Source organism: Mirounga leonina, unplaced genomic scaffold, assembly GCF_011800145.1.
Source record: "Mirounga leonina isolate KUSES-001 unplaced genomic scaffold, KU_Mleo_1.0 Mir_173, whole genome shotgun sequence".
NCBI lineage: Eukaryota > Metazoa > Chordata > Mammalia > Carnivora > Phocidae > Mirounga > Mirounga leonina.
Window position 1 is genome coordinate 17,652,534 of NW_023270447.1, and position 24,661 is coordinate 17,677,194.

Sequence of the window (24,661 nt, forward strand, 5' to 3'; positions counted from 1 at the left end):
ACAAAATAGGGTTGCCATGAAGGCTATGATATTGTAAAAAACTTTTAATTAAAAAAAGTGAAGCTAAATGGATAGATGGAACCAGAGGTCATTTGAGTTATTACACTGAAAGACTGCCAATCAAAAAATGTCAGAGTTGCAATTCTTTTTCTATATAATTAAACATCACAACATCAACCATATAATATTATCTAGATAATCTATTCATCTTTGGTCAGTCTTAAGGCATTACAGGGAATGGGCTCAACTACCAATCCTCTCCTTAAGTTATGGGAGGCACTGCTACCTGATCGAGGCATTCTTTCCCATTAAATTCCTTCTCAGTACCACACATCAGAAGTATAAGGGATGAAACCAGTATTTGCAATCCCTGCTTTAGAGAATTCCCCTGTAGTTCAGGAATTCCCAAAAACCAGTAATAAAAAATGTAGAAGGAAAGGCAAAATATGGCAATGGGCCAGAGAGTAAAAATGCAATCTATTTTTGTTTCTTCCTTAGTCCCTCAGCCCATTGAGGCATATCCTTTCCCAATCACCCAAATTATCCTGTTTATCCTACTTCTTTCCACTCACTAAAACTCTAGTCATAGCAGCTATCTTGGGTTGGTGTTCTTCAAAGCAAAGGACACCACTTGGATGGTGACTAGCCTTGACTGCCCCAGGGGATATTTATAACTCCCATTAAGAGCTTTTTTGGCTGAAATAATATGCTAACTTTCACAACAGAGAATTTTATTGCCTGTTGACTACATCCTCCCACTTCCACTTGGAGCTCTCTCATTTTTCCTATCCCACATCCCCACCCAAGTCTTCTTGGCTAAAATTATCAAGGTTCAGTACCTTGCAGCTGTCTGGCATTTGGTCCTACACTGGGATCTGAGTATCATTATAGGGAAGAAAGGGTGTGTAGACAGTGATTCTCAATTGAATTCTTATACTCAATCACTAACCTGCAAAAGCAGAGTATATTCCATCATTCCTTCAAATACAAAATTCTGAACTATTATATGAATTATGCTGGGTATACTAAGTAATATAAAGAACAGATTCTTAAGGATGTTACAATTTAGTAGGAGGAAAATGGCTGTTCTAAGAGCTTTACAAATGTTAATCCTCATAAGAATGAGTAGTTACTACTATTATCCTCATGTTACAGATAAAAAGACTTGAGTACTGAAAGAATCAGTAATTTGTGCAAAGTCACATAGCTCGTAATGGTAAAGCTAGGAATCAAACCAAGACAGCAGGGCTCCTGACATTTTGCATCATATAATTCAAGAGAATATGTGGCAAGTATGATGAGATATACATGAGCTGCTACAAAAAATTAGAGAAGAAATAAAAACTTCTTGTTGAGTGAATAAAAAAAAGCCTTGGATTCAGATGGGTCTATAAAGATTTGATACAGTTTGTATTATAAAAGCTAATCCTGAATCTGAGGTTTTACTCCATAAACCTCTACCTTTTTTCTCTTTCCTTTTAGGATGTTATCATACTTAAATCTATCTTTAGAAAAAACAAACAAACCGTTCCTTCAATCATGCAGCTCCCCCTCCATTTTTCATTTTAAGCTTTCTTTAATGTCTGCACTAGTTTTCAATTCCACATCTCCTATTCAGTCATCAACCCTCTGCCTCCTGGAATCTGTATGCATTACTCTACTGACATGGCTCTTGCTAAGATCATAGAAATGCTAAATCTAATGGATATTTTTCAGGATCCACCCCCCCCACCCTTTTTAAAGTAGAAGAAAAATAATCAGTATGAAAGGAGAGCTTGAAAGAGGAAGAAAATAGGAATAAATCATGAAACAAGCCTCAGTGAGAAAAGAATCAGGAATATAGAAAGTACTGTATTTGCAATGAGGCAGAGAAATGAGAGAGCATAAGTAGAAAATAGTGCTTAAGGAGATTCTGCTGAATGTGCTCAGTCCTTTCAGTTAAGCAGTAGGTTAAATTATCTACTATGAGTTGGGGTTTGGGTTCAAAGTTTAAGAAGAGAAGAAAAGGTATGAATGTGTCAAATAGTCAATAAGAAACAAAGAAAAAACATGGGAGCACACAATTGAGACTACACAGAATAAACTGGAACCGGGCCAGAGGAATGCAGAGATCTGGGTTTAAATCCCAAATCTGTGTATATGAGCCAAGTGTTCCTGGGTGAGTCACTAAACCTCTGTGAGCCTCAGTTCCATCATCCATGAAATGGGTAACAGTATTTCCCAGGGGTCTTCTAAAGACTGAATTAAATGAGACAGCTTATCTAAAGCACTAAAGTGCTAAATGAGACAGCTTATCTAAAGCACGTGAGAACTTTACCCAATAAAGTTCAGGAACCCAAGCACAGAAAAAAAAGATGACTGAAGCTTGGGAAAGTAGACATGGTAGAAGGTTAAGGGAGAAAGAATCTGGGATAGTTTGAAAGGACAGTACTGTAACTGCTAACCGCAGTGCTCAAGAAAGCTAATTTAATGAAGGTCTGGCCAACCTGGAACAGAGCTAAGGTAGAGATAGGAGGTCAAAATGAGGTCACAAAGCACACTCAAGAGTGATAGCTGTAGATGAGATAGAGGTTGTGGTGAGAAACGGGAAGCTCTTAATTCAAGATCTTGGAGGCAGAATAGCCCATATAAAAATAGGTCTAAGTATGGCTGAATGAAAGGGTAATCAAAATGTAAACATTCTAAATCATGAATACAATTTAAGATAGTTTTATGATAAATATCCAGCTCTACAATGACATTTTTTGAGGAAAAACATTAAGAATTAAAAGAAAACTCAATCTCTAAAGGCAAGGGGAAAATCAGAATATACTAAGTGCCTATCATACGGGAGGTGGGGTTTTTTGTGGTATAATACACATTACATAAAATTTACCATTTAAACCATTTTTAGTTACAGTTCAGTGGCATTAAGTACATTCATACTTTTGTACAACTATCACCACCATCCATCCCCAGGGCTTTTTCATCTTCCCATACTTTCTGCTAGCTGGTTTTTACATTACTTCATTAATCCCCAAATAACTTACGACTTTATTTTTACAGATGAGGAATCTGAAGCTGTGAGGGGTTAACTAATTAACTAGTAAATCTAGGATTCGAATTTGGGTCTTTCAAAGTCCAAGCTCTTTCTACAACATGCTGCCCCTAATTAAACTTCTAAAAAAGACTCAAAGTGGTGAGGGTGCCACTTTTGCTTACCCTCTCTCATAGGAACTCAATATACTTCACAAGCTACTATTTTCCTCTCTTTTGTTTCATTTTTTTGACTTCAGGTAAAGAGAACTATACGGAACATCGTTTCTAGATACTTGATGAGTAACCTTAACAGTCTCCCTGATTCCCAGTCTATAAAATTGAGAATGATACATGACACTGAAATAAATTAGATTTGAGTTTAATGAGGTATTAAATGAAAGGTTCAATATAAAACTTCCATTTGTTTTACTATGAGCTGTTTTAGAAAGAATGAGGCACGAAGTTATGTTGCTTTCTTTTTTAACCTTAGATGAAATTCAAAAGCTTTTTGTTAAAAGTGCTGCCTCTCTTTGCTCTATGCACTTCCCTTCAAAGTTTATGTTGCCCCAGAGATAATTCTCAATCTAATTGACATGAGATTAACTTAAAAAACAAAAATAATCATGTTAAAGAAAACATCCAAACTAGTTCTTCATAAATATTATTTTCATGGAAGTATAAATTAGATGATTAATTGTAACTTTAGCAAAAGAAATCTAAAATTAGCAGTAACTTGTGCCAAAAAACCTGCGAATGTATGTGTATCGATGTATATGTTTGTGTCGGTCAAAATATGTGTATTCAACATAAACCAACAGAAGCAGCAGGCTACAATTCCCCCCCGTGGTGGAAATTTTCCAAATATAACCTGAGACATGTTAAAACCTCTTATCACTCTGCCTGCCACTCCCTCTGCTTATACTCTCTCTGACAAATAAATAAAATCTTAAAAAAAAAACAAACAACCTCTTTCAGAAAGTTTTTATTCGGTATACCAAGCAACAGAAGTGGCTGTTCAGGAAGAGGTTACAGAAGTTGTTCTGCAGAGGTTTTTTGGCTTCCGCACCTCTGAGATTATACTGTTATTGCCAAGAAGCATGTGTGAAAATCCCCTACTCCGGGCCACATGATGGCGCTTTTAGCTCTGTCAGCATTAACCATTCACCCTAATTTTATCTTTTAAACCATAATTTGATTCTCAACATTTGTCCTTCCTTCTTAGTTTTAACTCCTGACTTTTTAGGTTACAAAGAAACTTCCAAGGCTTGTCAGAGCCTACAGTCAAACAAAACAGGATTTCTAAGTGTAACTATATGACTATCTAAATGAGCACGCTGTCTCAGAGGAACACAGTGTATGTGGTCTGTTTCTGGCCACCAAGTGGGTGAAAAATTTCTAACTCACAACATGAGAAGCATCATACTGCGTCATGGCCCAGTCCATCTAGGTCAATGTTTTGTCTCTCACACGGCATCAGGAGACATTTTGTGAGAAGCACTGCTATTCTCCATGACATTAAAGATATACTCTAGATATTTTTTCATACCTTAATAATAAAAATGAGGGAGTAGAAAACCTCTAAGGCCCCTTCTGACTCCAAAGCCTCAACAGGAGTATGGAGCTAGAATTCATGAATTTGTCTAAATCTTTCTTTTTTTTTTTTAAAAGATTTTACTTATTTATTTGAGAAAGAGAGAATGAGAGAGAGCACATGAGAGGGGGGAGGGTCAGAGGGAGAAGCAGACTCCCTGCCGAGCAGGAAGCCCGATGCGGGACTCAATCCAGGGACTCCAGGATCATGACCTGAGCCGAAGGCAGTCACTTAACCAACTGAGCCACCCAGGTGCCCTGTCTAAATCTTTCTTAAATCTATCTATACATATTTACCAATGAGGTAGTGAGCTTTCTGTGATATAAAATAATACCTTAGAAATGTTAAGAGACACTACAGATTTTAGTATTTTGGTATCTGATGAAGAAATTTATATTAGCTTTCACAGCAATGTAAGAAAGACTATATTGAGTCAAATTCAATATTCTATTTCCAAATAGTGTGCAAGATCATGGTGTCCCTGAAGATGTCAACTTCAAGTTGCTCTGGACATGCTATAAAACATTCCTGTTTTTCTTCATAATTGAAAAACTTTGATCCAATCCTTTATCAACCTTAATTAGATTAAAGTCAGTAACTTTTAATCTAAATTCTTAAATGAGACAGACTTCCCTAAAAGTAGTATAACTTTCCCTAGTCTTATGTTGATAATTTTAATTTTCATCACTTTTATAAATAAGACATTTCCTATCTAGCAAATTTTCACTACAGTGGCAGTGACTGACCCAGAACTGTAAAACATTAGAATTAAAGGGAACTAAGAGGTTAAATGCAACTTTCTACTTTGCAAATGAGGAAACTGAGGCTTACTGTTGATGATAACACTTTCTGACAGTAACACAACTAAAAACCTAAGCTAGATACAACAAAACAGTACTCTTAAAACTGTGGATCAGAATCAACCAAGTAAATGGGTTGCTACCAGCATTTTAAAAAAGCAACAGAGCAGAAAATATCAGAGGCTTTCGTGTTATAAGGAAAAATGTATTTCATAAAACTCTGTTTCAGTTATATGTATTAGATCATAATGTAAAATATACTTACGGTGCTCAAAAATTTTGGAAATCACTGTGATAAAATATTCAATTCTTTGAGTGGATTTTAAAATTTCCTTTTATTTTTTAAAAATTTAATATTTATTATTATTTAATAATAAATAAAAAATATTATGATTTAATTATGATGGTGATGTAATTTATTATGATGACACTTTAAGTTAATAAAAATATCTCTGCGTTAAATACTAAATGCTGCCATTTAAAAGAAACATTTTTTCCCCTTCTTTTAAAGAAGATAGGTTCTGAATGCTATACCCCATACCATTTGTGAACAGACTTTCTTTAAAAATCACATTTCTGTAGAGCTTACACGTTCACCAGCTAAAAAGGCTTTTGAAAAGAACACTGAATTCTAGAATTCTTATCATTAAAACACTTAAAAATATCATTCTCTGAAGACACAGTGACCTCTAGTGGATTCATGAAATAAATTAACATAACGCTTGCCCATAAGAATTTATAAATTAAGGTAACACTGATGCATGCAGATATAAAAAATACTAATATGGCTATATACTGACAAGTATCATACATAAATAGGGGCTACAGTTACACTATGTACATTGTGACAATTGTATATTTATAGATTACTCACTGGTTATTTCCAATCAACTGGAATCCTGGCATTGTTCAGAACCTATCACTAGCTTACGAAATACATTTAATCTTTCTGAGCTCCTTTGATAAAGATATTGGGTTAAATTGTGTCTAAGGGCCTTTCAGCTCTTTATGATCTTTTCTTCTTTAATTCATCTTGTACACCAACGTCAGATCAAATTCTGTTCAAAAGCATTTGAAGGCTCCCCAATACTTGTCCCCATTAGAATTAAGTACAAATCTGTTTCACGCGTGTACTCGTTATGCCACCCCGTTAACATTTCAATTTAAACTCACAGATTTGGGGGCGCCTGGGTGGCTCAGTCGTTAAGCTCAGGTCATGATCTCAGGGTCCTGGGATCCAGCCCCACATCGGGCTCCCTGCTCAGCGGGAAGCCTCTTCTCCTTCTCCCGCTCCCCCTGCTTGTATTCCCTCTCTCGCTGTGTCTCCGTCAAATAAATAAATAAAATCTTAAAAAAAAAAACAACTCATAGATTTGGTTTCATGTGTGTGTGCTCGTACAGGTGTGGGTAGCCTGTCATATACTAAGCACATACTACACACACTGAATATAAATTAAATTGATTTGTATAGATTAGGGAAACCAAGGCCATTTTCATCTCTCTTTTTTAGTGAGGTAGGGAAGGGCATATAGGTAAAGTGGAATTTCAAGAACCACAAATATAAAGTGACAGAGCTTCATATTTTGGGAAAAGGTGGGCATTCTTAACATAGAATAAGATTTTAGGAAAAAGAGGGAAGAACTTTTAAATTAGCTGAAGGAAGTACCAATAACTATATCTGAAGAATATGAAGGTGACAGAAAGGCTGATTTGGTAAATGGTTTTGAAGCAGATATGAGGATGGGCTAAATTTAATAAGTAGAGAAGATATCACTAGAAACAAAGGGTAACTTAAGGAAACACTAGTTTTAACAGCTTAGGACCAGATCATGTAACTGCCATAAGACTAAGGAGGCGATGAGTAGCTCTGCTGAAAGAAATGTTAAGAAAGAAAAAAAAGTGTTAGCGAAAAAGGTGCTCTTAGGTCCCCAGTCACCTTGGACAATGCTATAATCCTTTATCCTCTAAATGAAAAAGTCAGGCTGGTGGAGAAATAGTGAACAATTTAGTCTTCATTATGTGTAATTCACTTAACAAAGGCCATAGGGTGGGTGTGTTTTATATTATCTTTTTTTTTTTTTTTTTAAGAGAGAGTGTGTGAATGAGGTGGGGTGAGGGGCGGCGGGAAGGGATAGAGAGAATCTTAAGCAGACTCCACGCTGAGTACAGAGCCCAACAAGGCATGGTGCTCAATCTCACAACCCTGAGATCATGACCTGAGCCGAAATCAAGAGTCAGATGCTTAACCAACTGAGCCACCCAGGCGCCCCTTGACATACTCTAAACCACAGAGCACTGGATCTGCAGGCAAAGGTGTCAGCCAACAAAGGGACTGTCCCTCAGTACAAATGATGCTAGTTCAAACTACAGTGGCTTCATATTACCTTGTGCATCAGATAAGACTTTAATAAGCTTTTTTTAAGGCAAAGATCTTTAGTTAACTTGGGTCTCATTACATTTACGTCATTAAGTTTATTTAGCATTGATATTCTTTTACTACATGCCTTGTGTTGCAATATTCTCTATGAAACATGAGTTAATGGGACATTATTTCATTTAAGCCTGTTTGAAATTGGATAATAGTTTAATTACACAATAAATTTTGTTACCTTTTATAGAAAAGGTAGATTATGGCATTTGCCCCTCAATAATAAATTTTCTCTCAAATTCAACAATTAAAATGTTGCAAATGTTTAAACATTTCCCAAGAGGCAAAACCCCAGAAATGTTCCTATACCTTTTTGCTAAAAATTATATTGGATTTCTTTAAATTTATGAAATACTGTACTGATTTTTAATAAAGATTGAGTGAATTAGTAACCTGAACTTTTTAACCTTAGTACATATTTTTTGTTTGTTTGTTTTTAATACATAGTTTTCTAACAACAAAGTCAGTTCAGCTGGATCCTAAGATCTAGTATCTACTGGAAAACTTTAACATTCTTACTCTAGGATTATTATACTAGTAAGATTAATAGAAATAATTGGCATAGCAGAAAGCAAAGTTCAGGTTTTGACACTAAAGCTAACAGCTAAGAAACAACATTTATAATTATTTTCTGATTTTAAGTATAAAATCCTTAATAACTATGCTTAAAATATAACCGTTTCCCCACAATTAAAATGTGTACAATGGTAAATTCTACAGAAAACTAGGACTACTCTCTATATATCTCAAAAAGTTGGACTATATCAACAAATGTATATGTAATGATTTAAATTACCTTTCCTCTTCTCGAACCCATACTGGAGTTTTAGGAATTTGTGCTTCAAAAAACTTAGATGCTTTGTAACAAAAATTGCTGCAAAAACACTGAAAGGAACATTTTTAAAATTAGCAAATTATTTTTTTCTTATTGTGCAACACAATTTATGTACAGAAAATATAAATATGTAGTGCAAAGAAAATAACGAAAACCCAAGAATCCACTACCCAAGAAAAGAAATAATGCATAGTACCTTTGAAGCTCTCCATGTATCTGTCCCAGAGTCATTTCCATATTCCCCAGAAGTAATCACTATCATAAATTCTGTGTTCCTCATTCCCTTGCTTTCCTTTAGTTTTGCTATCTATATACACATACCTACAAAAGATATCATTCAGTTTTGCCTAATTCTAAACTTTGTGTAAATGTAACTGTACTGCTATGTTTTCTGGGTTTTTTTTGTTTCACGTTATATTTTTCAGATTCATGTAGGTGTAGTTTATATATTTACGCTTGGTATTACATTCCATTGTGTAAGTACATTACCTTTATTGTTTATGAATAATTGAGTTGTTTCTAACTTTTTGGCCATCACTACAATGTGCCTATAAACATTTTTTTAAGAATTTTTAAAATAAAAAAAAATTGTTGTAAAATACACAAAATTTACCAACTTAACCATTTTTAAGTGTTATAGTTCAGTGGCACTAAATACCTTCTCACTGTAGTACAACCATCACCACCATCTATCTCTAGAACTCTTTTCATCTTGCAAAATGAAACTCTATACCATTAAACAACAATTCCCCATTTCTGCCTCTTCAATCACCATTCTACTTTTGTAACTATGAATCCAACTACTCTAGTTACCTCACATAAGTTGAAGCATTTAATATTTGTTCTTTTGTGCAGGCTTATTTCATTTAGCATAATGTCTCATAAGAGCATAATGTCTTAAAGTACATTCATGCTGTAGCATGTGTCAGAATTTCCCTCCTTTAAAAGGATACTATTCCATTCTATGTATATAGCATATTTTGTTAATCCAACTAGGAACATTCATATACATACATAGTTGTACAAATGGGCAAGAAATTCCTTAAAATATATACCAAACAACAGAAAGTCTTGGCCATAAAAAATGTGTGAACTTGACTTTACTAGATAATACCAATTTCCCAAAAAGGATGCAATTTTATTTAACCAGTAGTATAAAGAGTTCCTAATATTTAACCAGTAGTATAAAGAATGCCTAATACTGTCAGATTTTAATTTTGCTAATTTGGGGGCCGTGAGAATGTAAATCAATGTGTTTTTATTTTTTATTTGCTATTTCCCTTATCACTGATAAGGTTGAACATCTTTTCATATATTCATAATCAAGTTCCTTCTATAAAATTTTTCTAGGGGTACCTGGGTGGCTCAGTTGGTTAAGCATCTGACTCTCAATTTTGGCTCAGGTCATGGTCTCAGGGTTGTGAGATAGAGCCCGCTGTCAAAACTCCACACTCAGCTTGAGATTCTTTCTCCCTCTCTCTCTGCCTGCCCCCCCCCACCTGACTCACTCACTCTCTCAAAAAAAATTTTTTCTGCAAGGTTTTCTGTCTTTCCCTGGTTATGAATCTGTGGTCAGTTATATGTGGGAAATACACCTCCTTCTGATTTATAGCTTATCTTTTCACTCTTTTTTGGAAACTTCTGATAAGCAAATGTTTTTAATTTTAATGTAGAAAGACTTACCAATTTTTCCTCTATGGTCTGTAATTGTCTATCTTATTTAAGAAATTTTCTCTCCAAGTTTATAAAGATACCTTCCCATATTCTCTTTAAAAAGGCGTTCATTTTTTTAATTTAAATATTACTGAAACAGGGATCAATTTTCAGTTTTTCCATTTGGATTTGTGCCAGTACTATTTTACTGAAAAATCCATACTTTCTCCACTGATCTATAATATTTCTGTTGTCACATATAAAGTGTCCACATGTGGTGAGTCTGCTTCTGGCTCTCTATTCTGTTTCATGATTTAGTTGCCTGAATTTGTGCTGGTATGCACTTTTAGTTTTTATTTTATTTATTTAAATTTTATTTTATTTTTAGAGCAAGAAAGAGAGCATGAACAGGAGGAGGGAGGGGCAGAGAGGAGACAGAGAGAGAGAACCCCAAGCAGGCTCCACGCTCAGCATGGGAGCCAGATGCAGGACTTGATCTCACTACCGTAGGATCATGACCTGAGCCAAAATCAAGAGTCAGACGCTTAACCGACTGAGCCACCCAGGTGCCCTTGCACTTTTAATTTTTAAATGTTCAAGTATTAATTAAAGCAAAGCTTTAATTTTCAAATATTTTCAAATATTAGATATTTTTCAAATAAACTTTTTCAAATATTTTTGAAATATTTTCAAGTAAACTTTTAATGTGGCTACTTTCTAAAAGGCAAACTTTTCAAACAATTCTTTTTAAATTCCATTTAGTATATTAAAAATTAACTGCCACATGAGAATAGCCTTTAAGCTTACCTTTCTTTCAGTAATATCATAGACTTTATTGGTTTTGGTAGAAATTTTATATTTCTGTTTTGGTACCTAAAAAAACGAAAGTATAGCTTAAGAAGAATTCAAGTATCATATCATATCTTTGGCTAACTCATGTAATTAGTTCATGACCTGTTTCATTTCTTGTCTTGTCTACAAAGTATTTTGCTAAATATAAAAAATTTAAGTTTCTATTTTAAAAAATTAATTACTTACAATTCCTAGTTTCTTCTGACATAAGGGATAACCGCAGAGTTTAATAATAGAACGCTCATCCACGACATCGCTATAGTGAGCAGGTGTGATGAACTTCCCCTAAAATGAAATGAGAGGGGCATTTCCCCGCTAGATTACTGGACAAGTTCATTTATCATCTCTCTAAGCCTCACTGATCTCATCTGAAAACGTAGGGATAATAAGTCTATCTCACAGGTATGATGTTAGAATCAGAGGAGAAAATAAAGGAAATACATTTAGAAAAGCACTGGACACATAGTAAGCACTCAAAAATGTTAGCTATTATTTTCTTTTAAAGAGTTGTATTTAAAAAAAAAATTTTTTTTTTAAATTTACTTGACAGAGAGATAGAGCACAAGTAGGCAGAGTGGCAGGCACAGGGAGAGGGAAAAGCAGGCTCTCTGCTGAGCAGGGAGCCCAATGCAGGGCTCGATCCCAGGACCCTGGGATCACAACCTGAGCTGAAGGCAGACACTTAACCGAATGAGCCACCCAGGCGCCCCAAATGTTAGCTATTATTAAAAAAAACAAACAACCCGAAAAAACTTCTGCCAAGAGACTATACATCTTTGTAGATATGTAGTTCATGAAGTAATTCTGAGGCAGGAGAAAGAAGTGGTGCTATAGTGATTGCTATTCCAAAGCAAAACACTGAAAAGTATATTTTATTTTAAGAATATATTATTCAGGGGCACCTGGGTGGCTTAGTCCTTAAGCGTCTGTCTTTGGCTCAGGTCATGATCCCAGGGTCCTGGGATCAAGCCCCGCATTGGGCCCCCTCTCCTACTCCCCCTACTTGTGTTCCCTCTCTAGCTGTGTCTCTCTCTGTCAAATAAATAAATAAAATCTTTAAAAAAATAAAAAATAAAAATATATTATTCAAAAAATAAACCATGTAGAATAAAATATAATTTACCTGTTTTCAAAGAACGATCTTAAAAAACGAAGTATATCAAAGGTGTCAGGATACAAAATCTTCCAGCTTCTGGAAAACTGTACAGGAGACTGATGAGGTGGCTATAAGCTGACACCAAATATTTCCCCTTAATGTATCTTCATGTTTAAATCTCAACTCATAACTATTTCATAACTTTGAGATCATTTTTGAACAAGTTTTTCTGTTTTCCCAAGGACTGAAATACTTCTTACTAAGAGTGATAGAAGGTATTTGTTTCAAATGAAGCATTTCTGATTTGTCTTTGTCTTTAGTGTCATCATGCATGCAGATTCTGATGTAGTTACCTCTATCAATTTAAATATTGTCCTACTTATATTCCTCTTGTTTAAAAAATCTCTGACCCACACTAATAATTATTTTTGCAATGGAAGCTCTGAGTTTTAATTTTCCTTTTCTTTTTTCTCTTAAGGATTATGAGGATATAATAGAAATTTCCATTTGAAATTTTAATGCAATAGAGTTGTTAAAGGAAAAAAAACTTTTAATGCAGATTATAATTCTCGTGTTATGTGTTAAATGATAAATGATCTATATTCTAGGTTTTTAAAATATCAAAACTAATAGAACTACATTAATAAAAATAATAACCTTCTGTTACTAAAATAGGACAACACACAGAATATGGAAAATAACATCGGGATAATTAGTGCAAAGTGCTGAAAATCAAGTGAGATTAGCAGACATATTTAAAGAACTACTATTAAGGGGTAAAATATGCATATTATTTTTCATTAGTGCATTTTAAAACAACAAGGAATGCCTAATAGGTGATTATTTTCAAATGCATGAATTATATAGCATGCTACTTGCATCTAGTGACTGAGAACAGATTCAAAGTTTTGATAATACAAGGAAGTCTCATATTGCACAGATTTAAAGATCTAATACTACAAATGTAATAATTTCCCAACTTAACACATACGCATTCCCTTAGGAATTCTTCTGTAATATCTTCTTCTAAAAGCTGTTCAACAATATGTAGAGCTTTTCTCTCAAATTCAATCTTCTTTCTCACAGCTGCTTCTAGTTCTGCTTTCCTAAAATTAAAAAATGAAAACGTATTTAAAATTTAAAAGTTTGGGGCGCCTGGGTGGCTCAGAGGGTTAAGCATCTGCCTTCCGTTCAGGTTATGATCTCCAGATCCTGGGGTCGAGTCCTGAATTGGGCTCTCAACTCAGCGGGGAGTCTGCTTCTCCCTCACCCTCTGCCTCTCTCCTTGCTTGTGCTCCCTCTGTCTCTCTCTTCTCATGAATAAAATCTTTAAAAAGTAAAATAAAATAAAATTTAAAAGTTATTCTACTTAAAAGTTTTATCATAGCCAATTTTCTGTCTTAGAACACAGCACAAACATGCTATTTTGCTATTTATTTATTTATTTATTTATTTTTTTTTTTTTTTAAAGATTTTATTTATTTTTTAGAGAGCGAGCGAGAGAGAAACAGCATGAGAGGGGAGAGGGTCAGAGGGAGAAGCAGGCTCCCTGCTGAGCCGGGAGCCCGATGTGGGACTCGATCCCAGGACCCTGGGATCATGACCTGAGCCGAAGGCAGACGCTTAACCATCTGAGCCACCCAGGCACCCGCTATTTTGCTATTTAAATTTGTATTTTTTAATGCTGTTACTTTTGATACAATACTTTTCAAAGTATTAACACACAGAAGTCTGCCACAATAACAGTACTATTTGATTTCCAAGGCTTAGAGCACAAGGAAGAAAATGAGGTGAAATTTTTTTGCCAGTTAGTGATTATACTCTCTCAATTACTCCTGTGTGTACCTAAAAAGACAGGCTTTTCCTTTGAAATCCTTAGAAATCAGGAAAGATCAGAGAGGAAAAAGATAACTTCAGCTGTTCTTACAAGTAAAAATTTGTGTCAACTCTCAAAAGTTAATGATAGCCCAGTTTGACAAGATAGAGTCCTATTTGCAAAGAAGTGTTTACTTACTTTTGTTATTAAGTCTTTTTTTTTTTTTTTTTTTTTTAATTTTTTTTTTTACAGAGAGAGAGATAGCGAGAGAGGGAACACAAGCCCGGGGAGTGGGAGAGGGAGAAGCAGGCTTCCCGCTGGGCAGGGAGCCCGATGCAGGGCTCGATCCCAGGACCCTGGGATCATGACCTGAGCCGAAGGCAGACGCTTAACGACTGAGCCACCCAGGCGCCCCTTGTTATTAAGTCTTATTAAATAACTTTATCGACATGACAATGTAGTTTAGGAAAACAATCTTCCTACGAGGGCTGGTCCTTGCCCTGGCACCAGTGGGACTGTCAGCCTTTGCTAGCTGTCAGCCTTTCCACACCATGGAACATAACAATAAACAATGGCTCTAGGAGAGTGGTTCTCAATCCTAGCTGCACATTAGGATCATCTAAGGAGATTTCTTTAAAAGATTTTATGCCTAGGTCCCACTGCAAGCTCCAGATAATCCTAATGTGCAAAAGGGTTGAGAAACCTTGCCATAGAACCAAAGATACTCAACCATCTTGGTAACCTATTTGCTCCTATCCTGCACTGGTTTCTCCTTTCCTACCAGAACTACCTCAGCCAGCCTCCTGGGCCTTGACTTGGCTCTCATATCTGGATCTATAATGTATTCATTTTTTCGTCCTACTTTCACTGACTCTCAAGACTTTAGACTCTAATTCCTTGCCTAGAAAAATAATATTCTACAAAACAAATATAACATGTATTAATAATATGCTACAAAAAAGAAGGATGATGCCGGATTGCCAACTCTTCCTTTTGCCAAATAGGGACATTAAAACAAGAAGAAATTTGCAACTAACAACTGTTCTCCTACGATTTCATAAAGGCCATTCTTATATCAAAGGAGTATAAAAGACATGAATACAGATTTAAAAGCAGTTTTTTATGTTAAATGTATTTGGCTTTATGAAAAACATTATTTTATTTTTCTCATATTGCTGTCTACCAATAAAAGCTATGCCATATACTAGGATCAGTCTAACAACCCACACGAAGGAATTGCTACCTCAACCTGCAGTAAGTTACACTCACTCTTAACTGATGCCTAGAGCTGCTCCCATGAACAGCCCTATCTCGCTGTTGCCCTCTGTCCTAAATGATGACAGGTAGTATGGTGTACAGCAGTGGTTCTCAAATTTTTTGGTCTCAGCATTCCTTTACACTTTTAAAATGAGAACTTCTGCTTATGTAGATTATATGAATTGATATTTACCATACTTGGATTAAAAATGAGAAAAATTTAAAGCACTTATTAATGCATGTAAAAATAGTAATTACATGTTAATAACTTTTTTTTTTTTAAGATTTTATTTATTTATTTGTGAGAGAGAGAATGAGAGACAGAGAGCACGAGAGGGAGGAGGGTCAGAGGGAGAAGCAGACTCCCCGCTGAGCAGGGAGCCCGATGCGGGACTCGATCCCTGGACTCCAGGATCATGACCTGAGCCCAAGGCAGTCGCTTAACCAACTGAGCCACCCAGGCGCCCTACATGTTAATAACTTTTTAAATAAAAAACTTAGTGAAAAGAGTAGAATTATTTTATATCTTTGCAAAGTTCTTTTATTTCTGGCTTAATAGTATTTGGTTGGATTGAATGTAGAAGTATTTTTCAGTTGGCATAGATTTATAAAGGATCACTTCCTTCAACAACTATTTGGTTACCTACCTCCATGGATTTTTAACTGTTTCATCATCCAGGGTAATCTGTCCACAATACGTTCTAGTGTATTTATACTTCCCACACTGTACTGCTCAGAATAAAATATAATCTCCTTGGGTTTGTGGTCAGATCACTATTGAGGAAAGTTGCAAATTACCATCATTATCAATATTAACTTTACTCTTGCAGTGTATCATAAAACCAAGTCAATATAATTATGCTGCTCCACAGGGAAATATTCTCTAAAATAGATCACAAGGGGCACTTCGGTGGTATAGTCAGTTAAGTGTCTGACTCTTGGTTTCCATTCAGGTCGTGATGTCAGGATCATGGGATTGAACCCCTCATCAGACTTCTCTGTTCCACTAGAAAGGAACTGTGTTTATTCTGTTCAAAACTATATCCTGAAGGCCTAACACAGGTCTGGAACATCTCAAATTTGGTAAATAATTTTTCAAAGAATGAGTAAATGAAAGCCAATACCTGCCTGATGAAGGATAAATCATAGAGGTGCCTGGGTGGCTCCGGTGGTTAAGCACCTGACTCGATTTCAGCTCATGATCTCAGGGTCATGAGATCAAGCCTTGCATCAGGCTCTGTGTTCCATGGGGGAGTCTGAGATTCTCTCTTTCCCTCTCCTTCTGCCCCTCCCCACAGCCCCCCCACACCTGCACTCACTCTCTCTCTAAAATAAATAAATCTTTTTTTTTTAAAAAAAGGATAAACCATAGACATATGTATTTTAATCACTTTCACAGACTACTCCTAGTCTAGAAACTTCTTTGTGACAGGAGCTAAATCTAGCCTTTTTAGGAGATGCCAAGAAACAGAATAGGACTTTTTGCTGAAAATACAGACATGATGTAAACAAACAACTGTAAAGGTTTCTTGGAGTCTCTGGCATATAAAGTAATAAAAGGCAAGTGTCCCTGAAGAGGTGGAAAAGGAATACCTGGTTAAATTAGGAATGTTTATTCCCTTAATCTTTCTACAGATACTCATACTTTCACCAGCAACCTAAAAGTGTCTTGATTTGGTTTTCTTAAAGCCTGGAATGGAGAGATATAATGAGTCTATATGAGAATTTATAGTGCTTCTCTGATCTTCCCCTTCTCTCCCATAATAATTTTTTCTAAGGTATCACCCATTACTGTTTTTTTTTTTTTTTAAAGATTTTGTTTATTTATTTATTTGACACAGAGAGAGAAACAGCATGAGAGGGGATAGGGTCAGAGGGAGAAGCAGGCTCCCGCTAAGCCGGGAGCCGGACGTGGGGCTCGATCCCAGGACTCAGGGATCATGACCTGAGCCGAAGGCAGTCGCTTAACCAACTGAGCCACCCAGGCGCCCCCATTACTGTTTTTAAAAATGGTTCAATTAATATGAAATAAACACATAAGCAAATGCATTTGTCCAAGTAGTTCTCATACCTTTTAGAAGCATCTTCTTGTTTTAAGGCATTTGTCTGTTTAGCACCTACAATAATAAAAAAACAGTAGGTCAAGTCTTCAGAAACACACTAGCTTACAGGACAGATTCCTACTCAAACCGCAGACAACCTTTTCTTCTTTTCCCCACACATTACTTTCCAATCCTGTGTGTAAAATAAATGAAATGGGCAGGGAATTCAGTTTGCTTGTGTTATTTCCGAATTTCTCTTGGTTAAAATGTGTTTCTTTGGGGATTGAATTTTCTCACGTATCACGGCTGGGCGGTTACGTCCTCCTGAAAATCTGAGATAGGAGTACTTTTACGGGCAACCTGTTTCTGTCCCCCGAATGTTCGGGGGGTGGGGGTGACACCTCAGAGGACCCGGGGACCAAAGCAGCAGTACATCTCTACGGTGGGCTCACTTGACCACTCGGCGAGCCAGCTCTAGACTCCAGCACCTCTACTCTCTTTCCCTCAGAGACCGCCCATTCTGGGGGAAATCTTGGAACACGAGTGTAAAGAGGTGGGGGTATGGCCGGAGGTCTTTTCAAGAAGACCCAGGACAGTGATGAGACGCTCTCGGCCTTCTCTGCCCTGGAGACGTCCGCTCCTGGAGCAGTCTTTCCGGTGCGCCCCGCGGGCCTTACTGTGGAACCCTGTAGGGGCTCAGTTCTCAGGGTGCAAACGTGAGAGAGGCCCTTCTTCCTACCTGCGGCGTTTCGGGAGGCGCGGGGGACCCGGGCCTTGAGGCGCGGAGAGCGCGGCCCCGCGCAGTCGGCCATCCGCGGCGTCGTCAGGAGGTGAGGCCCGGAGCTGGCGTCTCCCTTTGAGGCTCCGCCTCCCCTCGCGTAGCGCGGGGCGGGGCCGGCCGGGGCGGGGCGGGGCCGGCCGGGGCGGGGCGGGGCCGGCCGGGGCGGGGCGGGGCCCGGAGAGAGGCCTGCGCTGCCGGAGGAGGTGGAGGAGGGCGCCGAGAGCGGCGAGAGGCCCGGCGGGTAAGTGGGCGCACCTGGGAGTCCGGGAGGGCCCGGGTCGCGGCCACCTGTGAGCCGCGGAGGACCCGGCGCCACGGCGCGCAAGGCCCCGCGAGGTCATGGGGCCCGAACGCCTAGGCGAGGAGGAATCGGGAGAAATGGCTTCCCCTGGATGCAGTCCGCAGGCGCGCTGGGGTTTTATCCGCCCTGGAGCGCGCGGCCGTGCGGACCGGCTGACCTGTGCTCCCGCTGCGGGCCTGGGGCCGGGTCTTCCCGCCGGGACAAACGATGGCCTGCGGGACGGAACGGTGTTCTCCTGAGCGCTGCTGGTTGCTTCGTCTCCGTGCAATATAGGGATTACACCAACTGGAGTATTTGGGGGACTGCATCTCTTACAGAAAAATGTCCGGGTCACACTTGGGACGGTGGGCATCTGAACTTTCACCCACTCTGGGTGAGTTGTATTGGCTCCAGTTTTTGTCAAGGGGGACATTGAAAAAAATTTTAATTCCCTAATTACTAGAACTGACTTCAGGAACACTTTTCAGAAATTTTTTCAGAAAAGAAATACTTTGCCTTTTTAAAGCCATTTATTTAGTCCATATTTGCTCTTCTGTTGGGCATACCCTAGAGGATTTTTTTTTCAAGTGTATCTTTCAAAACTGTTCTCCTAGAAAGCTTAAAAGATGCAAGTTTTTTACTCCTTAGGCTAAGATGCTTTCAGTAAAAACATTTCAGCATTAAAACTTCACATTTTCCTTACTGTATTTACTAATAATTCATCAGAATGAAACACAACTTACTAACACTTTAATAGCACTGATAGTTTACTGTTTTATATTTCAGCATCAAAACTAGGAAAAATAACGAGGAATGGCTGTGGAAGAGCTTCAATCCATAATAATGAGATGTGTAAGTAACTTTTTTTCTTTTTAATGAAAGTTAAATACCAGATTATTTTTAGTTATAATTAAGGTCATTCAAATTGCTTATCTTATTTAATCCTTGCTTTGTTTGACCTGTGAATAAATAGCAGGAGGGCCAGAAGGCAGATTGGATTATTTCTCCAAGTGACCTACTTGTTTAACCTTTTAAATTTTTAATACTGATCCTTATTGGAGAATTTTTTGGCGGACTGGATTTCAAGATCATTCATTAAAGTACTTTTTAGGCTTATCCTAATCTTCACACATACGCTATGTGCAACTTACCTAGAATTTAAACAGATTTACTTTTTTTTTCCAGAGAGAATAAATCAAGTAGTTATTGAATTTTTATTCACCAAAACATGTTTGTTTTGCCTTCATTTTGTTTCTGTCAGCAAATCCTAGAAGAACAAGACTTTAAAGAAGAAGATTTTGGCCTATTTCAGTTAGCAGGCCAAAGATGCATAGATGAAGGGCATATAGAGCAGCTATTAGAAATTATTCAAAATGAAAAGAATAAGGTAAGTACAATCTTTATGAGTCCTTTTTAGCCTTTACTGGGAAGATAACAGCCACATGATACTATTATTTGTCCACTCATTTATTTATCAAACATTTAAGAATTAAATTTCTACAGTAAGTGGAAAACAAAGGAATTAGGGCTATTCATATACTTGAAGGTGCTTATAGTCTGGTGGAAGAGATAAGTATGTAAACTAGCAATAAGAAGGCACAAAAAATGAAATAAGTGATAGTTGAAGTATAAGTAAAATAAAATAAAAGCAGGGATTACGTCTGGTTTAGGGATCAAAGGTGGCATTTGGATTATTAATTTACATTTAGTACTATAAGTATCAGGCAACCTGGATACTCATTTTTGGTGATCAGCACATTCTCTTCCTTCAGCCGGATGTATATAGAAAACCAAATATTAAGTAAGATAATTTTTGGGGGGCGCCTGGGTGGCTCAGTCAGTTAAGCGTCTGCCTTCTGCTCAGGTCATGATCCTGGGATCGAGCCCCATATCAGGATCCCTGCTCAGCAGGGAATCTGCTTCTTCCTCTCCCTCTGCCCCCTCCCTTGCTCGTTTTCTCTCTCTCTCTCAAATAAATAAATAAAATCTTAAAAAAAAAGGTTAATATTTGGGTGCATAGAATCAGAATAGGAGGAGACCTAGATGGCCTTACTGGCTGATACCATACAGCTGTGATTATCTGAGAGGTCATTCTCAACAATGGGAAAAGGATCTTTGGGGGATCAGGAACTTTTTCCTGGGACACAGTGTTGGCAACACTCGCCTTGTTATACAAGAAAAGACCATCTTCTTTCCAGGAATACACTCTTTCTTCATTTACAGTACTATTTATTTACATGAAAGGTTTCTTTGTTGATATCACAGTCTAGTCATGCTGGCCTCTGATTATAACCAGGGCACCTTGATTGTGTTCAGGAGATTACTAAAACTTTTAAACCACACATAGTAGTTCAAAGGGCTTATTCCTTTTTTATTAAAAATAATTTTTTAAAGAAAAATTAGGACATTTCATTTAATACATTTGTTTTTGATATGTGTTTATGGAACCTTTGTAGCCCCAAATACAGTAAATTTAATATTTTCTTTAACTCCTTGATATTTCCCAATTGTGTTCTCAGAGGATAACCTTTGAGAGTACCTTACTTATAGCTAATAATAATAAATTTAATAACGGCTAATACTTAAGTATTTACCATGTGCCAGATGCTGTCCTAAATGCTTTACATGTGTTAACTCATTTAGCTTCCCAGAATCCCATAAGGTACTATTAAGTTCATTTTGTAGATAAGGAAACAGTCGCTGAAAGATAAGTGACTTGTCCAGAAGTAACTCAGTTTTTATGTAACATCTAGGGTTCAGACCTGTGCATCCTGGTTTCAGAGCTCTTAACCACTCTCCAGTTAGCACTGTGTGGCACTTAGAAGGAAGTTTTAGAGTGTTACCAGGGACTAATTGATTGTGGGGCTGAGAGAGAGAGATGACAAAGATGACTGGGTTTCTAGCCCCGAAGAGGATAATATATTATATCCTGAACAGAAAAGGGCAACCTAAAAAGAGAGAATTTCTTGAAGGAGTGTAAGTAAATTTACTTTGGAAATGTTTAGTTTAAGTGGCAGCAGGCAGTTGAAAAGTAACGTTTCGAGCTCAGTCAAGACACAGGAGATTAAAATGTAGAATTGTGCATCACTATTAGAAATTAGGTGATCGGGGCACCTGGGTGGCTCAGTCACTTAAGCATCCGACTCCTGACTTCATGATCTCTGGGTTGTGGGATCCAGCCCTGTGTCAGGACTTCGTGCTCCGCAGGGAGTCTGCTGGAGATTGTCCTTCTCCCTCTGCCCTCCCCCCCTTCTCTCCCTCTCTCTCTCCCTCTGTAAAATAAATAAGTCTTTAAAAAAAATTAGGTGATTGTGTTAACTAGAATTTAAATAAACACTTGAAACAAAAAAAAAAACTGAAAGAAAATTAGGTGATTGTGATATTTTTGAGCATAGTGAGTTTGTCTTAATAGCCTGAGAATCACTTTTGGAATGTGTGGTCTGCTGAATTCAAAGGTTCAGACACTGATAAGACAGTGTTTCAAACTGACTGTGACTTCATTTTCTTGCCAGGTGACGCAATCAGGATTGATCAAGATTTACTATTACTCTGTGTAAATTAAAAAGAAAAAAAAGCCATATGAATAGTTTGTCCTATAGTACAGGGCTTCTCAACATTAGTACTCAGGTATTTTTTAGCACCCCCCTGCCCCGCCCCCCACTCTGTAATGACAATCAAAATTGTCTCCAGATTGCCAAATGTCCCCTGGTAGATAACAAAATTGCCCCTATTGAAAACTACTGGTGCAGTGGGAAACACATGGGCTTTGGAGCTGGACAGATTTATATGCAGTTCCTGGTTCTGCCACATTTATTTGATATTTGGGCGTGTCCGTAATCTCTAAACTTTGGCATTCTCATCTGTCATTTGGGGATAATCTTACTCTGTAGATAGTTAGTATTAAACTAAACAAGGTGTAGTTTATGGTTAGTATTGATTCCCCTTCCTTATATTCACTATTTACAGAATGACTAGATACCTGGCAGCTTAAATGATGTTTGTAAAATATTTTATCAAAATTATTTTTTTTCATTTCACATATGCAAAATCTTATCCAAATCTATAATTTCCCATATAGTTAATTATTCCCGGAGAATCACTTATAGGGTAGAAGTACACCAATGGAAAGGGAAAGAAGTGCTTAGTTGGAAAAGTAGAGTCTAACAGGAGCTAGTTAAGTTTTAAAAAGCAAATATAGTCTTAATTAATGTTGGAATAAGGTAGTTTGGAAAAAAATTAATAAGCTCATAATATAAATTTCTGATTAACGGCCTAAATATTAGGGGCACCTGGGTGGCTCAGTTGGTTAAGCATCTGCCTTCGGCTCAGGTCATGATCCCAGGGTCCTGGGATTGAGCCCCGCATCGGGCTCCCTGCTCAAAGGGAAGCCTGCTTCTCCCTCTCCTCATGGTGTGTGCTCGCTCTCTCTCTCATTCTGACAAATAAATAAAATCTAAAGACCTAAATATTAAAAGTCTGGCCACACAAAAAAATAGAAGAAAACAGAACAGAATGTCAAATCTTTGGAGGGAGGAGGATAATTTGTTACACTTAAAGATAACAGATATTATTTAACCTGTATTTATGGAGCACCTTTTTATAACAGGCCCTTGTCTAGATGCCAGGAATAGATATAGCAGTAAACAAAAAATCACTGTCCATATGGATCTTAAATTCTAATGAAGACAGGAATCTACATGAAAAATTATATAGTATGTTAGATACTATAGAGAAAAATAAAGCATAGCTGTGGGATGGACCATGCTAGGCGAAATTGCAGAGATTTGACAGAAGGAGGGGTGTAAACCATGGGGCTGTCTGGGAGAAGAGTGTGCCAGGCAGAGGAAATAACTAGTATGAAAATATTTAGCGAAAACAGCTGAACTGTCTTTCCCATTAGATAAAATGGATGATGGTTTTGCTATTTATTTTTTAAAAATCAATTTAAGCCTTCATTTTATGCCATTTTTTAAAAAGATTTTATTGGTGTTTATATGCAAACAATGAATCATGGAACACTACATCAAAAACTGATGATGTAATGTATGGTGATTAACATAACATAATAAAAAAAAGATTTTATTTATTTGAGAGAGAGAGCATGCGCGCATCTGCACGCGCATGAGTGGGGGATAGGCAGAGGGACAAGCAGACTCCCTACTGAGCACAGAGCCTGACACGGGGCTTGATCTCATGACCTGAGCCAAAATCCAGACCTGAACACCTAACCAGCTGAGCCACCCAGGTGCCCCTTACTTCATGTTTTTAGTATAAATCCTACTGAATAAAAAGAAAGGTGAAATGTATATATATTCAAATGTAAATGAATGTTTTTGAATCCCTAAAAGGGGGAATCCATTTTAGATCTAAAAGCCAGTAGGAAAGGAACCAAAGAAAAATAAGTATATTTTGCTATATAAAAAAATAAGGACAACCAAAACACCAAGTAATTATTTGTCATAAATACAAGAAGGGAATATTAACATGTAGGGAGCTCATGCAGATTGATAAAGACAGACACTAAAATGTCGAATTGATAAATGAGCAAAAGTATAAACAGTATTTCCTCTTTTGTGAGTTATATGTTCATGTACCCTAACATATTCTGTTGCTAGTTCTCTAGGACATGTTAAGTCTTACATCTTTACACATTGCTATTTCAGAGCCTTAAATATATTTCCCACCTATCTATGCCTGACACATTTCCCTAACAAGCCTTAGCTTAGCCATTGCCTCTTCTGGGAAGCCTTTCTTGCCTCTCCTAGATGGAAGTGACAATTCTCCTGCTATACCTTATACTCTACCTTGATTATCTTGTAAGACTGAGATCATGGCGGGGGTTATTGTACTTAATTGTCTTCTTCCTAGATGTGTGTGTGTTTTGTTTTTTGTTTTTAATGAGTGAACCTAGAATGTAAACTCTATCAGGATGGAGATCTTACCTTGCCTTATTTCTAGCACCAGAATATTTTAGGGACTTGACATATAGTAGTATATTCTTGATAAATACTGATGAGTTAAAATAGAAAGCAGGCCAGAGAAATGGAGTATATTGTTGCTAGTTCCAAAAATAGTGGTTTTGATCATGAATGTGAATCACTAATTAAAAAGATAAACTTTTACTTGTGTGGTAAATATTCTGAAATATCTTTGAAAATAGAAGTAACTTATATGTAGGAGAGAAAATAAAGTGGCATCCCCTTCTTTTACGT

At 37.1% G+C, this 24,661-nt stretch overlaps 2 protein-coding genes across 6 annotated transcripts in view; one reads left to right on the forward strand and one right to left on the reverse strand.

Annotated features, from left to right (window-relative positions):
• Window positions 1–18,234, reverse strand: part of RPAP2 (RNA polymerase II associated protein 2) — a 78,465-nt gene extending 60,231 nt beyond the window's left edge. For 2 of the 3 annotated variants that reach the window (XM_035018035.1, XM_035018033.1), the window contains exons 1-6: window positions 18,128–18,234; window positions 17,418–17,463; window positions 13,265–13,379; window positions 11,364–11,462; window positions 11,133–11,198; window positions 8,634–8,722 (exon numbers count right to left, since the gene is read on the reverse strand). In XM_035018035.1, coding sequence (XP_034873926.1) covers window positions 8,634–8,722; window positions 11,133–11,198; window positions 11,364–11,462; window positions 13,265–13,379; window positions 17,418–17,463; window positions 18,128–18,200 — 488 coding nt within the window. In that variant the 5' untranslated portion in view covers window positions 18,201–18,234. The remainder of the gene's footprint in view (window positions 1–8,633; window positions 8,723–11,132; window positions 11,199–11,363; window positions 11,463–13,264; window positions 13,380–17,417; window positions 17,464–18,127) is intronic. The other variant, XM_035018034.1, reaches the window with a different exon arrangement.
• Window positions 18,235–18,325: 91 nt separating this feature from the next.
• GLMN (glomulin, FKBP associated protein) overlaps window positions 18,326–24,661 on the forward strand; it is a 31,816-nt gene continuing 25,480 nt past the window's right edge. For 2 of the 3 annotated variants that reach the window (XM_035018036.1, XM_035018038.1), the window contains exons 1-3: window positions 18,326–18,410; window positions 19,236–19,301; window positions 19,711–19,836. In XM_035018036.1, coding sequence (XP_034873927.1) covers window positions 19,263–19,301; window positions 19,711–19,836 — 165 coding nt within the window. In that variant the 5' untranslated portion in view covers window positions 18,326–18,410; window positions 19,236–19,262. Of the gene's footprint in view, window positions 18,411–18,505; window positions 18,844–19,235; window positions 19,302–19,710; window positions 19,837–24,661 lie in introns of those variants that run through there. The other variant, XM_035018037.1, reaches the window with a different exon arrangement.